Source organism: Pomacea canaliculata, linkage group LG2 (assembly GCF_003073045.1).
Source record: "Pomacea canaliculata isolate SZHN2017 linkage group LG2, ASM307304v1, whole genome shotgun sequence".
In the NCBI taxonomy this organism is placed as follows: Eukaryota; Metazoa; Mollusca; class Gastropoda; order Architaenioglossa; family Ampullariidae; genus Pomacea; species Pomacea canaliculata.
This window is the reverse complement of record NC_037591.1, coordinates 27,695,997-27,711,613: the sequence shown is the minus strand read 5'-3', so window position 1 is coordinate 27,711,613 and position 15,617 is coordinate 27,695,997. Positions and strand designations below refer to the sequence as shown.

Here is a 15,617-nt window from a genome sequence, read left to right as displayed (position 1 = left end):
GATGACACGTAGGCACTTCAAGGATGATGAGCGGGGCACGTGTTGTTGTGTTCATCCATCCCTCCACGTGCTGACGTAGCTGTCAGCCACAAACAAGTCTTTTGGACAACACACTCTCCACAACGGAGAACTTATACAACCACTCCTCGTCTCAGCTGTTGGTGAGGGCAGGACACAAGTGTAGTGTGAACAAACAGATCACAATCTGAACAACTGTCATCTGACTTGCGGACGGAAGAGAAGGCGGAAGTTAAAAATTTTGACTTTTACCTTCGAAGGTGAAGGTCGAGGTCGCTGGGTCAGGGGTCGAAGTTGGCTGGTGAGTGTGAGAGAGAGGACTATCAGTGTGAAAGCAGTGGGTCAGAGTGGATGATCCGTATTATAACGGATTCATTCTCTAGAGGATAATAAGTGCAGTGAATGTAAGAAAACACAAACTGGAATGTTTTTGTCCAGAGCCAAGAAAATGTCCGAGATGTTGGTGGTTACATGCTAATCCACGTCGATTGCTGGCCCTTTTACGGCCATTTCATGTTCTGGAGAAGAGAGATATTCCTCTCCTAAGAGCAGGAAATGGAGGAGATATTTGTATAATAACCCTGTAAATGCATCTGCGCACTGAATGAATACTCAAGATGCTATTCTGCAGGGGAAAACAAGTCGGCGGGTTAATGACCTCTTACAGGTCAGATGCAACAGAACTCAGACACATCTTATGGCATGCTCTAGTACCCTGTAGTGATGACAACGATGAGAACAATGATGATTCATCAACGATGATTTGCTATGGTCATCGTCTTTCCTCTGTCGTGAGCTATTTGTGTATATACCACTTTTCAATCATTTCCCTCTTCCTGACCTCGCTCGCAGTAAGTTCCCAATCTTTTTAGCAATTATTTACTCTCACGTGCCCGCAGTTCATGTCTTTATGTCAGACCCTGCTACCCCGTGGTCTATAGTGACTGTTTACCCGTATTTTGTCAGTAGCTAAGTTTTGAGTTAATAAATTTTGTTCAGATAAGAAGTATAAATAGCCAATGTTCTCTAGCAACTCAATTCTCACTGCATTACTCCCTGTGTTCAGAGGTTGCATAGTACAAAGTTGTGTCTCATATAGTTTGAACAATACAGGTCAAAACTATTGCCAGTCAAAGTATTCATTTGGATACAAGCGCTGGGAATAAATATTTCCTTCATTACGGATTGCTGAACATCACTTAACATGAACAGCGATGTAAATATGTTACATTACCGCACTTTATTGTTATCTATTTTTGTTGCTGCTATATAAAATGTAAGAACATACTACATGGAACTCGGTAAACTTTGAAGCAAGTAATGACAACCTAAAATATCTTAGTGTGAAGATAAATAATGCCAAGTGGTCATCATCGTCGTCGTCATCGTCGTCGTCATCGTTAATCATCATCACCACCATCATCATCACCATTACCGTGTTTTTCTTCTTTAAAATAATACACATGAACATTTTGACAGAAAAGTGCGAAGTTTAAGTCCCCAGTACCTTGTGCACTCTTTGTTGGTCGCCACCATCCATGTCCCCAGAAAGCAGTCATCCTGCTGCGACGCCTTGCGACAGACTGAGCGCCGTGCCGCCACAGGACACCTCTACACATCGCGGATCGTGTTACGGGGACACACGGGTGTGCCACTGCAGTTACACCTTCCCTCTCCCCCCTCGTCCCTCACTCACATTTTCTGGATGTGTGAAATCTCAACAAACACGAGGTACGACAACAGGCCGTTGGCTCGTACCGCGCATGTCCGCCACCTGCCGTGTGTCTACAGCCCAAGACTGACGACAACAAGTTTCTCTTTATACTGTAATTACGCTGAGTGCTTGGAGCTCACACATCAAGGGAACGATTTTCATCACCATTTAAGAATAAAACATTGAGGTCTCAACATCCTCGTCCTCATGCTCGTCATCATCATCAGCCAATCTCTACTGCTACAGTTACAGTCGCTAGTGCTTTCGTTACAAATCACTTTCTGTATGATGCTATCAACCACGCAAAAGCAATTATTTGTGAAGCCTGTTTCCCAAAGTGTATCCACACACAGCCCGGAGCAATGATCTGAGGAGATGCGATGGTAAAAGTACGACCCTGTGGTTGGTAGAGGCTCAGACTGAACTACTTTTAGCAAAATTGGATCCAAACACTCTTTTGTTTCATCAGTCCTCCCCCTTCGTACGATCCCCATTCCTTTATTAATTAAGTGTACCCGATGAAATATATGTTAACAAATCTTACAAAATGATTCGTGCCTTATTAACCTGCCAAACAGAGAGTTTTACTGTATGTCCCAGGTCTCATATCCAAGTGATCCTCTTGTATTGAGGGTCAGCATCCCAGGTATAATTTGCTCGCTATTAGTAAGTAGCTTTGTCTCCAGCCTGTTTCAAAGAGTGATCTTGCCTCAGTCCCCTTTCCAAATTATACGTTTTTATTATTCCAATATTCAATAGTCATTTTATGCTAAGCATAACATCGTCTAGAATAAACTCATCGTGGTGTGAGGAAGTCCCGGTGTTGAATGGTGTTAGGAAGCTAGTCAATTGTAGTATCCTGAACAAGTCACCAGCTCTACACCAGCACATCTTTGTTTCTTGAAGTTAGGTACCAGCGATTTGAGATCACTGCAGACGGTAATATATATATATCACTACAGATGCAATATAAATATATATATAACTACAGATGCAATATAAATATATATCACTGCAGATTCAATGGTACAACACTTTCGATTCTTGCTTCGGAAACTGCAGAGCTTCGTCCATTGCAAGGCCTGATACGATTTTCCTCTTCTCCTGAGCATTTCAAGTTCGACCTGTCCTAGGATTGTTTCACAAAAGAAACATCTGAATAATAACAGAAGTGGAGCTGATGTCTCAGAGGACACGCAAACACATCTACTGCGACTCTACAAATGTATTTTTTTTTTCGTTGTTATTATGTTTGTGTGTTTTTCTTTTTTCGTTATTTTTATTTTTAGTATGCACTTTGAACCTGCCTATACTGGTGGGAAAAGTGCTAAACAAATTCAACATATTATTATTATCTTGGAGTTATTTGTTGTTGTTCAAAGAAATGATGTCAGTTATGACGTAATGTAGGTCAACAGCCCGCACAACGTGATTTATGGGAGTGAGGCATGCGCGCATTCCTGCTCGTCGCCATCTTGCACCTCTGTCACTTTTCTCACTTTTGTTTTTCCTCCCGCTGCGGCTAAAAATAGCCCAACAGCAGTGCTGACGTCACATCAGCTGTACTACTATGCCGACGCTGGCGCCACCAGACCATGCCCACAAGAAAGGCAACTCTGATGTTGTCACGATAGTCATCGTTCTTGCCCGCCAGATGGCGTACACGTGTTCCTCTCCTCCATGGCAGGCATCAAAGAAATTGTTGTGTGCAGCAACTGTCAACAGCCGTTGCACAATTTTATAGTCGCTAAATTTAGAAAGTGGAAGTTCAGCCGAGCATTCTGTCACTCAGTGCTGTGTACTTTGAAACTAAAAAGCAAATAAATAATGTTTATTTTAAATATATTATATGTGAACTGTGATGGCCATCTACAGCTTTAGTGTCTATGCTTATTGTTGCCACTATCGGGTTTTTCTCGAGATAAACACTAAAATATTTTATTTGCAAATATAAATATTACGACAAGGCTGGTGGAGATACTGAGTACTTCATGCTCACCTTTCTATTCTGTAAAATCGTTTTTATTCTACTCATCCTTAACAGAAGCAGAATGGTGACAAATGAAGCGATGACAGAATAGTTAAGTCTTTATAACATTCTGCTCATTATTTTCTATTTTAAATAAATTAATAATATTATAAATAACATATTAATATATACTCTTATATTTTATAAATGAGCACTTGCCGGGTAAGTTGCGGGACAGTTGTTGCTGTAGTATTATTGTTTTAAGTGAGAATCAGTTGCCCGTTGTACAATGTGTGTGGTAACAAACTTGCTGTATAAAACAGAATATAAATTATTCTGCTTTCGATATTTTAAATATTGGTTTACTTGCCACTCTCACTCTTGTTTTTCTTCATTGTTCTTTGTCATATATAGCTGTGTGGGCTGTGGCCCCCTTTACACTTCCTTCAAACCTTATTTTCTGTTCTCTCTTTAATTCTCCATCAGGGCTGTCTGTAACCTTCACGCTTCCTATATTTCCTTCAGAATTGTCTGCATTTTTTAAACATTCCCCCTGTCGTCCTTAAACCTGACTTGAAAGTTTTTTGTCTTGTTAGCATCTTCATCTACTTGCTATACTGAAAGCTCTTTCTGGTCGTTGTCTCCTCCAAGAAACGCAGACAAAAGTTTTTCAGGAAGAAACAAAAACCAAGCCATCTGTCTTCCTCCTTGGATGCCTTTAATCTTTCTGACACAGACGGGCCTCGCTCCTTCGCAAGAATATGTCTCAACAGGATTCCCCTCGGTAAGGCCCCCTTACGAGAAAATTACCCTCGAGCTCATTACTCGGCTTAACGACATGATTGTCGTCATCCCTGTCTTCACTAGATAGCCCCAAAGAGACACCAAAGCATGATCACTGGTCTTTGATATGGCCCACCCTGAAAACAATACGACCCACAGCAGCCAACTGCCATACTCAGTGTTAGTTACCTACTTTTTCTCTAAACAATCGTTCTTGTGACAGTGTCTGGTCAGCTTGTGACAAGTTTCTGGTCAGCTTGTGACAGTGTTCAGTCCACAATGTAATCTGTATTTTCACGCCTGATCACCTCTTTTTATTGTTGGAAGCGGCCTTAAACTTATTTGCGTCTGAATTCATTTGCGTTTGCTTACCTGCATTTGCTTCTACTGTCACTTCTATTTGTTCTTATATTTACTTGTATTTCTTCCTAGACTTACCTGTATTTGTTCCTGGACAGTCAGCTGACTGGCGCCGGGGTAGACCTGCTGCTGCCGCATCATGGCCCCGTCTGTGAGAAAGTAAGAAAAGTGTCGAGTGTTACAGGAGACCTTAGACAACAGAGTGAGGTGAGCTAGAACACGACAGCGCGCTGGGAAAGCCAAACAAAAGAAAAAAAGCTTTCCAGAGAAAGAAACTTAGAATTTTCGTCAAATTCAGTGAATTCTTAAGAAACTGTTCATTTATTCATTCATTCAGTTTATCCCGAAACTGGCGAGGCATTGCTGGCTGCGTCGGAGGGGAGATGTGATTGAACTCGTCAGAAGTGAACTCAAGCCAGCAAAGCTGGTCTTTCACCCGCCTGAGAAGGTCCCCCAGTGAACACCCTGTCCACCCCTTCAATTATGTCTTGGTTGCCCAGAGTTTCCTGCGCAGTGTGGTAAGAGCCTTCGCTATCTTTTATCCGCCACCTTTGATGAACTCTGCTGGGATATTGTGTACCCTCAGGAACTTTCCTCCCTTTAGGTTCCGAATAGCCCACTCGATCTTGCAGAACTTGCAGGTCCTCTGGGTCGGCCATTGGTTTTCTCGGTATCCTTGTGGATGTTGGGGTTTGTCGCCGAAGCAGCCGACTGTTCCGATCCACTGCAGATATGCATCTGGACTGACCTTTGCATTAAAATCACCAAACGCACGAAACTTCACGAACGACACAATCAACGGCCAAGTTTTCCGAGGTTCACGTGGTCACGAGGGAGGGGACAACCCCACGAGACTGGTACAGTGTAAAAAATATCCAATCTTATTTCTAACCCCATTGAGTTCACAATACATCAACGACAAAGCAAAAGGCTTGTCCCTGTATCATGGCTGGTCAGCCACTGAGTAGCTATGTGACCTGGGCAATCACTATGTTATTTTGCTCTCTTGAGTCGAGTATTTTTACATATTCTGATATGAAAACACTTCATTTTCAAATGTGTCGGCATCAGATGTTATACGACATAAGAAAACGACATGTGCAAACAATATCTGTGACAGGTTAAAACGTGAGAATTATTTCAAGCTTGTAAATAATAACCCGAGTAAAAGCCGACTATGAAAAATCTTGAAAAAAATAGTAATTTAAACAGAGTGCATGCTTAGGGTGATGAAATAGGATTTTTGTATCGTAATAAACTACAGTATCCTCCCCTGCGAACTTTACTCTTTTATTTTGCATTTAGGATTGAATATAATGTATACAGTACAAAGCGAATAATTTTCAGGTTTTTTTCTCATTTTTTTTCAAATTCGGTCCAAGATAGGAATTCGAAGTACTGCAGTCAATGAGAAACGTATAATAATAAAAGGATAAATAAATTCCCTATGCTATAAAAATTCATAACTCTGTTAAATATATGCAACTGCGTTTCTCCTCTGAAGCGCGTTTTTGATTAATTTCTTGCAGTTCACCGTGCAGTGGATAAAAGACTAGCTCTGCAAAATTAGCATTTACCTCTTTGCCTGAGTTCCATCGCTTTCAGCTGTTTCCTGCTTTCGCCGGGCTAAAAATTCCTCCGTGATGTCACTGGTAAAAGCCGTGAAGTAGGTGCTTCGGCCACAAGAGACTGGCGACCCCCGGTGATGCCGATGTTCCAACAGATGGCGACACCAAATACGGTAAAGACTCGTGAAGTCCAACGCACACCACGTCCACAACACTGGACTAGAGAGGAAACATCCGACACTGGGTTAGGAACCTCCACTGGACTGGACTGAGTTGGCAAGATCGTTTCCAGCGACTATGTCCCTTTCTCTGGCCTTGAGGTAAGACAAACGGAAATCACTGGAGGTGAAAATCACCTGCTTTGTCCAGGTATTGATTGGACGTCCTAAACGCTGAGTTGTGACCGCATAATAAGCCAGGTAGTCTTCACTTGATTGCCTTGCGTGCAACAGCCTAATGAAAAACGAGTCCACTGGACTCTATCTTCTATTTATTCCATTTTTATTTTTAAAAGGCGGTGAGGGAGGGGAAATTTAATTACTGTAAAAGCAAACTGACAACCATGACACGCTAATCGAGTGAAATTCATTTAGTCCATTCATTAATTTGATTGGAAAACGAGGGCTGATGATCTATGACCTCTTTTTTTAGTCTTTAGCTAATGGAACACCGACCCTGACCTTCAACCTTCAAAGAACTAAAGGACAAGAGAGTTCATTTGTGCGTCTGTATTGTGCTTGTTACATACATGGATATATATATAAAATGCGTGCGTGCACGCGCGTGTAGATGTATGTTCGTATTTGTGTGCGAGTGTACATGTAAATGTGAATGTCCAGGTTTGTATATGTTTTTGGCTGTACTTGATCAGTTCTGTGTCCAGACACCAAAAGAGCATGTCAAATAATATTTTTGGTAGATAAATCAACATTTTACATTGCAATCAAAATGGCTGACACAAGACCATCACACGATGTTCCCCTCCTCCCTGCTACAACCTACCTCCGCCCATCATGATGGTCTATTGGTCACAGAGGCAAGAGGGCAACACTACATCTTGTCTTTGGCTTGTCTCGCAGGTTGAAATTTGCTGTCAAATAACTCGAGGCACGTTTGAAGGACTATTCAATCAGAAACATATTCCTCAGCATCACATTTCCATGTGCCCACATATCTACCCACAAACCATTATTTCTGCCAAGCAATGTTCTTTGGCGCGAGAAGTTAACTTGGTGTATTGACAGCTTTAAGATGGTATATCTGATCTGAATACCAAGAACATTCGAACGACCCTGAACTTTCCACCTAACATCCTTGACACTTCATCCTATTAGCCGTCCCTGTCCAGTGATTATCACAACTGTTTCCCAAGGGCGAAGAAATATGATTTCTTTCCGGTTGTGGAGGGTTTTACAGGCGATAGGGCGTGTCGAGTTCCAGCCAGGAGTTGTTCTCCATCGAGGTTGAGGCTGTTGTCCGCAGTCTTCGCTTTATTGTCCTCCATCGGTTCCGCCATGCCTCTATGGTTTAATCGTCTTTTCATCGATTCACCAAAGGCGTCACGCCATTTCTGTGTTATGGCAACCTTGCCATTCATTTCCTAATTGTGTGCACACGTCGATGAGAAGTGGGGAGCATGTCCGGCATCGGATTCCATCCGTGTCCACCTACTCTTACTGTGATTTCTTCTGACAGTCGGACGAAGCAAAGACAAGTGTCATACTAGTGTCCCTTCGAGACAATTTGCTTTACATTAGGAAACTAAACTTCTCCTGGTCTTACATCTTGTCATGTGTATGTGTGTGTGTGAGGTGTCTAAGGTTAACGAAAAAACTTCAGGTTTGACTCGCCACTGACACCATCTGTACAGACAGACCTCCCTCTAAACCCTGAGCCGCTGCTAATAGAAATAACCTCTGTACTCAAGACATAAAGCATGCACTCAACTTTTTCATGCTCTTATCTCCTGCATTTAAACATTTGGGTTGCATAATTTCCAGTAATTACAGTTAGGTGCTTGAACTCTTGTAGTCAAAAACGATTGCAGCCAAGCACTGGACTAGAAACTGGAAATACTAAACTAGCCATTCTAGAAAAGAACAAGTTTACTTTGACTTTTTAAAATACTGATTATTAAGTAAATCTCTTTGCAGCAAAAGTGTTCTGAGCGGACTACAGGGTGTTTTGTCCCTACACTTGAATCATAATTTACGCTTGGAACATTTTAAGCTTCTCTTGCCATAAACGAATAATCAAGGTTTTGATCTCCAGTACCGAAGACAGGCATCCAATCGACCGACTCAAGCAATCATTGTACAGGAGCTATGACATCTGAGACAGAGTAATATCTCAGCAAATATTCTTATTTGGATAATTACATAATGATGTCCGCCATCTCTTGGCAAGCTTTGTCCACAATGCCAAGTACAACACAGAATGCAGTCACATGTCCTGCAGCAATGGATTGAGCGCCAAAAGGCATTACAAGTGGAGAGCTAGTGTTTCACGAATGTTCGGACCTCCAGTTGCAACTGAATGTCATCCAAGCAGCCAGACTTCGGACTTTATTCAGGGAGGAGGAGTTAGTCGTGGGCCGGAGTCTGTGCATCATTCAAGGATGCCAGAGTTTGACGGCGTTCAGTAGGTATGCACATACCTCAAGCCTGAAATTCTTTCATTACAACTTATCTAGCTGGTTATTGTTTGAAATACTAGAGAAGTAGCCTTATATTTCCGAACTCTTTAGTAATCCCATGCACATAGCAAGGAAGCTGCCGTGACAGAAACAGTAAGTCTTCTGGGACTTCGACATTAGCCGGTACACGTGCAATAAAGACAGGACAGAGCTTTAGTCAGTTTGAACAACAGTTGCGATTCTAAATATTCTTTGACCATTCTCTGCTGCTGCTATCATGGACAGGTAATATTTAGATTCTTGCAAACCCCATCATATAAAATTATCAAATTGATACTAAAATAGTCTTTTATACCACTCGTCACTGTCTTTTACCCCCGTTGTATACATATTCGCACAAATCACTGGAACCTGTTGAGGACAAGCTGAAAAACATCTCCCCCTCCCTAATAAAAAGGTCAATGAATTGGCTAGGTTATTTTTGGACGGAACATGACAACAATCTGGATGGCTCATAATCTGAATGGCCAGAATTTTCTTCCTCACTTTGCATCGAGAAAATTGCCAGCCGGATATCGAAAAACTCATCGTCGTACCCGTGTAGGAATCGAGTCCCTCCACCTGCCACTCTAGGTGACAAGAATGTCCAGTAATGGACGTTGCACACTCGCTGGTCCATAACAATACAGAAGCAAGGGCCACTCCATAATATCATGTCTAGAACAGAATGCCGGGTACTCACACCGTTTGTCCTGACTACCCGTCCGTTTCGTCTGGCGTTGGCAGCTTCTGTGTATTCCTTTCTCCATCCATCATTACGCCAGGGCTTATGCATCCAAATCAGTTTTTGTAATTCGAATAAGTACGGTTTTTTAACAAAATAATTAATCTTTTCTTTACCAGTCTGTTTGCTTTCTCTGCCATATGAAACATGCAGCTGTGTAGTCTGGTAGTGAAATGCATCTAGCATGCTACCTGTAGCAGAATAGTGATGAAACTTGAGTAAATGTCGGCTATTTCGGGTGTAGGTATAGTATATTCTGGTCTTGTTTATGGACAGTTTCTGCCGATTTTGATTTTTCCATCATAGACAGAAGGAAAGATTAAGAAATCTGCCGGTGAACGAACACAAATATTTGCATAAAGGTTTCAGCAGCGGGCGTTGACTTGTGATTCGGTGATCCCCGGCAAAGGTTAGCAGGAAATAACCAATCAAGGCATAACTAGCAAGAAGTAGCATTGGGAATACTAACATGATGGGTATGGATGGTGAATCACAAAAGTGAACCAAACCGAGCCTTCTTTTGGTGCTGTGGCTCCTCTTTCTCTCGTTATCATCATTCTCTCTATCGCTATATTCTTCTCTACCTCCCGAGGTATCTCTATTACTGTTGCCCCCGAGTTCCCATGGCTGACAATACCCCGATGCAGTAACTCTGCAGATGTTTTCTGCTTATATCTATATATTTTTTGCGAGACGGTGATTGCTCAGGAAATATTTCTCCAAACAGGATTTGGCAGGGTGGATGCGCCATAAAAGTTGACAGATGGCCCGACTGTGTTTTCCACATGGTCCACAGAGGAAGGCAGTCTGCAGACGATGGACTATTTCCTTCCACAAAGTCTGCGACCGAGGGCAAATAAGTAATTATCTCAGTCGGAAAAAAAAACCCACAGACAAGCGATGTTCGCAGCCTCCTGTAGCACCTGCCGACCGGAGACAACGTCTCTGACACTCAGCTTCTTGCGTGGACATCGGGGCCTCCCATAATAATCTGAAGAAGGTTGTTAGCTTGAGTTGTGTTCTTTAAGCATGTTGTCAAGAGCCAGCTAACCAGCTCTGAGACCGACCGACCGACCGACCAACCGACAAATTAGACCGACAAGTCCAAAGGTTGATATATAAAGCGTTCATAAAAACAAAATTAATAACTCTGTTTAAACTAAGAACTCGCAAGTCTGAGAGGAAATTGAAAACAACTATGATGATAGATTCCATGCATGCCTGTTCATACGAATGATGAATTTTCCGGTGTTGCACTAGTGAGTAAATACATAGGAGTAAGCACAAACACTCCAGAGTGGATTTATCTGCGGAGACGATCGCGTCCATGGGGCTGAGAGTATTGCACTTCAAACACTGGCTTCCCTCATCTAGCTGGTCACCTTGTACAAGTCTTTGATGGCAAAAACAGAAGCGGGCCTGTGGGTGGAACATCGACGCCTTGTGGCAGGAAGCGCTAACAACGCATGCGTACTCAAGTTAGAATAAATTATAATTGCACTCGCTCAGAGGGACCCCGACACGTGCGAAAGTACTCAAGCTCAAACAGACAGACAGACATACGTACATATTTATACACTGCATAACACACACACAGAGGGAGAGAGGGAGAAAAAGAATGCGAAGGCTTCATTTAAGATGATTTGTTCATGCGGCTTATTTTGGTTTCATCTTCTCCTTATTTATTTCACAAACAGTTTGAAGGTCCAGTGTTCAGGAGCTCTTACTATCAACATGGAGAGCTGTTCAACTAAACACTCACTTAAACGAACGGATTCGCGTTAAACACAAGATTATCTAAAGTAGAATGCGGGTGTGTCGAAACCAGTGTTTGCTGGACTAGGTTGTTTTATTTCAGGAAAATAATTCTGTTTTCTACAAAAGTTCACGTGGTAATCGATGCTCCTGTAACCCAAGTAGGCCAGAAATAATTTGTTTGTTTGTTTTTTTGCAAAGCAGGGAAGATTTTTCTTGCAGTTTCAATTTTAGCGGATTTTCGACGAAGTTAAGAAAAGGCTTCAGTCAGAAACTGTCGAAGTCTCCACTTGAATGGCATCGATCTGAGGAGTTGTTTGTCGTCTGTCACGTGACTGGCACGTGCAGGACAGCGGGTCGCGGCAGCACCACGCATGCGCCTTCATTAAACAGTAATTATAGAGTATCCGAGTTCATAATTATTAACACATACAAACATACATATTGAGTTATTCAGATGATGAGTTACTAGTCTCATTCCTGTACTCCTGACATCGCAATGATGTGTGAATGAAAGGTTGGCGGCTTGTTGTTTGGTTTCACAATTCAGTGAGCGATAATATTGGTTAATGAATGCTTTTCACTCCGAGCCCACAAACAAAAGAAAATTAAGGCCGAAATGTTTGGTGAAAGCACACCGTGCTAATAAAAACAAGCAGAAATAATTATGCTACAAACTCTTTCGTTTTTGTTTTTGTTTTTTGTTTTGGTTGTTGTTGGCATGGATATCTTAACTTGCAGATAAACGGCAGCAATGAAGTCCTTAGTAAGGTATAATTAGCAGAATAATGACAGTAATTTAGATTACGTATAATAATCAAACAGTTGAGAGAGAGACTGATTATAAATTAACACAAGCACTGAGGTAACCTTCGCTCATCCAACGAAAAGTGTATAAAAAAGAGAGAAAAGAACAAAGAGGTTTGTGCAGCTACTGATAATAAACGTTTAACTCAATAAATACTTAACTATATGATATCTCAAACTATATTCTCATATGTGTATGCAAGAACTAATCTGTCTTAAAAGAAGTAATATCAACAGAATACTAGCAAACTATTTAGCTCCTCTTAATTGGCCAAAAATGTGACAGAAACCACTGAATGGTAATGTCTAAGACTGTCAAAATAGCAAAGCAAGAAAGTAGTGAGTGGTTCTTCAGATTATGATACGAGAACTTAAGAAATATTTGACAATCTACCAAATCAAATAAAATGAATGTGAGATAGGTAGCAAGGAGACAATTTGAGGACCTGACGAGACATGTTGCAGTTGTCAGCAAGGCTGGACCTCACATTGACCAGAATAATCGAACTATTTTCATTGGTCGGAAACACAAAATCAATCAAGCGTTAAAGTCTGGTGGGGGTGTAAAATGGTTTTCTAATGACTAAAATATCAGTGCGATATCTGATTTGGGAGGATAAACTCGATCTCTTGTTCTCGGTACATACGAAGCCTACAAACTTCGTCAATGCACAGAAAGGTCGACATGAGGACCACCATCAGGTTAATGATCTGACACGTGGCAGCCATCATGTTGGCTAAGTTCTCAGCAACTAAAACTTATCTATGCACTATTCTGACCTCTGTGTTGTTGACTTCTTCTTGTGAATGGGGATGTTTGTTTATCTCCAGAACGGAATGGGGGATGTATTCACCAGATTTGGGAAATAATATCTTGAAAAGATATTTACCCAATGATTAAAATACCGTACTCTACAGGTGCTTTAAAACCAGGGTAAACCAACTCTCCGTATAGTGAGAAAGGTTATTTCTGATAATTATTTATAATTATGCAGACGGTTGAAGTTGTACAACTCGCCCCTTGCCCAGGTCACGTGTGCTCAAGATGTAAACCTGCTGCAGCTTTTTTCGGTAAATGAAGAATTTTGGTCGTCTATCCCAAAAAATCCACGATTAAAATTCCAAACACTGGTATTCTGGCTGGCGCTATGCACGTTGAAAACCAAAAGATGACATGGCAGAAAGAGGACGAATATTATAGAAAGGCAGACAAGCCAAAGAACAAATGGTAGCAAGGTGAATGACAATGTCAAGTTAAGACAGAAAGAAAAATGTATGATTGTATGATTGTTAAGAAAAAAAAAATGAAAAAAAGCTTTAAAATAATCCTTTGTGAGTTTTAATAATGTTTTCCAATTAAAACTGTTTTAAGCAGCAATCCAACTTACTTCTACAAATAAAAAAATGGTTTCTGCTACACTCAAAAGACACACAGAGACTCGCGCGTGCGCTGATTGAAATAAACTTAAGATTACAGATGATGGAGGGACAAAAAAATAAACAATGTTAAAAAATAAACAATGGAACATTTTTATAAATCACGAAAAGAGGTCGTGTTCGTGTCCAGCAAGATCTGCTACTAATGGAGTGTCGTTGTCAAAGCAGAAGGGGAGGTCACACAGCACCAAGGGAGGCAACACTCACGTGAAGGCTTCTCCAGCTAGCACTTGGCAACCCCGTGATCCTCAACTGCCCTCCTTGTGGTCGCCGTCGCCGTCAATGACACCACCAGAGACTGAGAGCCGCGGGTACTACGCCATTGGTCCCCTCACGTGCAGTCTTTCACAAACACCGAGGCACGCGCCGGCACGCGCAGGCGGAGAGGAGAGGAGATGAGGCCACGCGCTCGCTGGAGGAGATGCTGCTTGGCGGAGGGAGACGCTAAGACTGTCAGCTTTCTGGGAAAACTTGCTGCTTTATCTCGTGCTGAGACCCGAAACACCGGCTGTCATGCCTGTGGGTTGTTACAGCTTTGGTGACGATGGTGGTGGCGGTGGTGGTGGTGGTAGTGACGGTGACGGTGGGGGTGGACTGGTTAGGCCGACATTGCCGACTGGGCTTGCCCTTGGAAGCCAGCCGAGTGTTTGCCAGGCTAGCAGTGGTTTTAAGAATGACAGATCACAGGAATGCTTTTATACTTCTTTTTCCTTCCTTTTTTTTCATAATTTCTATTTCTAAATATTTCCCCCACTCTTTATTTTCACTTTCCTCTGTCTCCGTGTGTGCGAGAGCGAGGGTGTGTGTAAACCAAAGAGAGTAAAAGAGTATTACTATTTCCAAGAGCCTCCCTCGTCATCAGTTTTTATTTTAATATTTCTTTAGTTAGCCTCGTTGTTTGAGTGTATGTAGTGCATAGAACCTGGCCAAATGCTTGGACTCCACGCCGTACAAGAAAACTAATAATGATCAGTATTGCTATTATTATCAACATTCTTTAGAATCTTCAGTGTTTTTACACACTTTCTTACTCTAAAGATTGCAAAGAAAGAAATGCCAGCCGACGACGACAATCGATTGGCAATTAGCGACTAGCACGACGGAAGTGACGTCAGACGCCGTGAGATGCCAGACAATGATTTCTGGCTACCATGAATGGTTCGGGAATCTCAGACGACAAAGTACAGAAAGTATATTTGAATAAAGCTAATCCTCGTGTGTTACAAACGGGTCTGGGGTGGTCGGGGCATCTGGACAATGGTCAGCTGCAGCACTGTCCTGTTGGCACCGGCATCACAAGCAGAACTGATGATGTCATCGTCAAGCGGTGCACCATGCACTCGTGTAGTCTTGGAAACAGTTGTGCAAAGCTGGGAGTGTTTGTTGGATGTCACCCTGTTCACACCGACTGTAACAGCGATCACCTCAACATCGTACTGTTCACAAAAGTAGTGATAAGTATCGAGTTATCACACGGGTAAAATGTGATGTGAACATAAAGGTCTGCTGTCGGTGAGTTGGTGTGAGTGAGCTGAGTGCACTGCAAGTGCTCATAACGGAGAAAGTCATGGCATCGTGTTTACACTTGTAATACACTAGATAGACTTCACCCAATGTGTTCAGATTTTGTACACTTGCCAGTTTACTCCCAAAAAACAAACAATCAAATAAACGAACCAACCAACCAACAAACCAACCAATCAACCAATGAACAAACCAACGAACCAACCAACCAACCAAAGAACCAACGAACCAAACCAAACCAACCCAACCCAACCCGACCCAAA

The 15,617-nt window shown here is 42.1% G+C and overlaps 1 protein-coding gene across 1 annotated transcript in view; it reads right to left on the bottom strand.

Annotated features, from left to right (window-relative positions):
- The window catches only part of LOC112557585, a 31,615-nt gene extending 17,519 nt beyond the window's left edge, over positions 1 to 14,096 (bottom strand). The window contains 2 exon segments of the mRNA XM_025227541.1: positions 4,923 to 4,993; positions 14,038 to 14,096. Coding sequence (XP_025083326.1) covers positions 4,923 to 4,985 — 63 coding nt within the window. The 5' untranslated portion in view covers positions 4,986 to 4,993; positions 14,038 to 14,096.
- Positions 14,097 to 15,617: the final 1,521 nt, after the last annotated feature.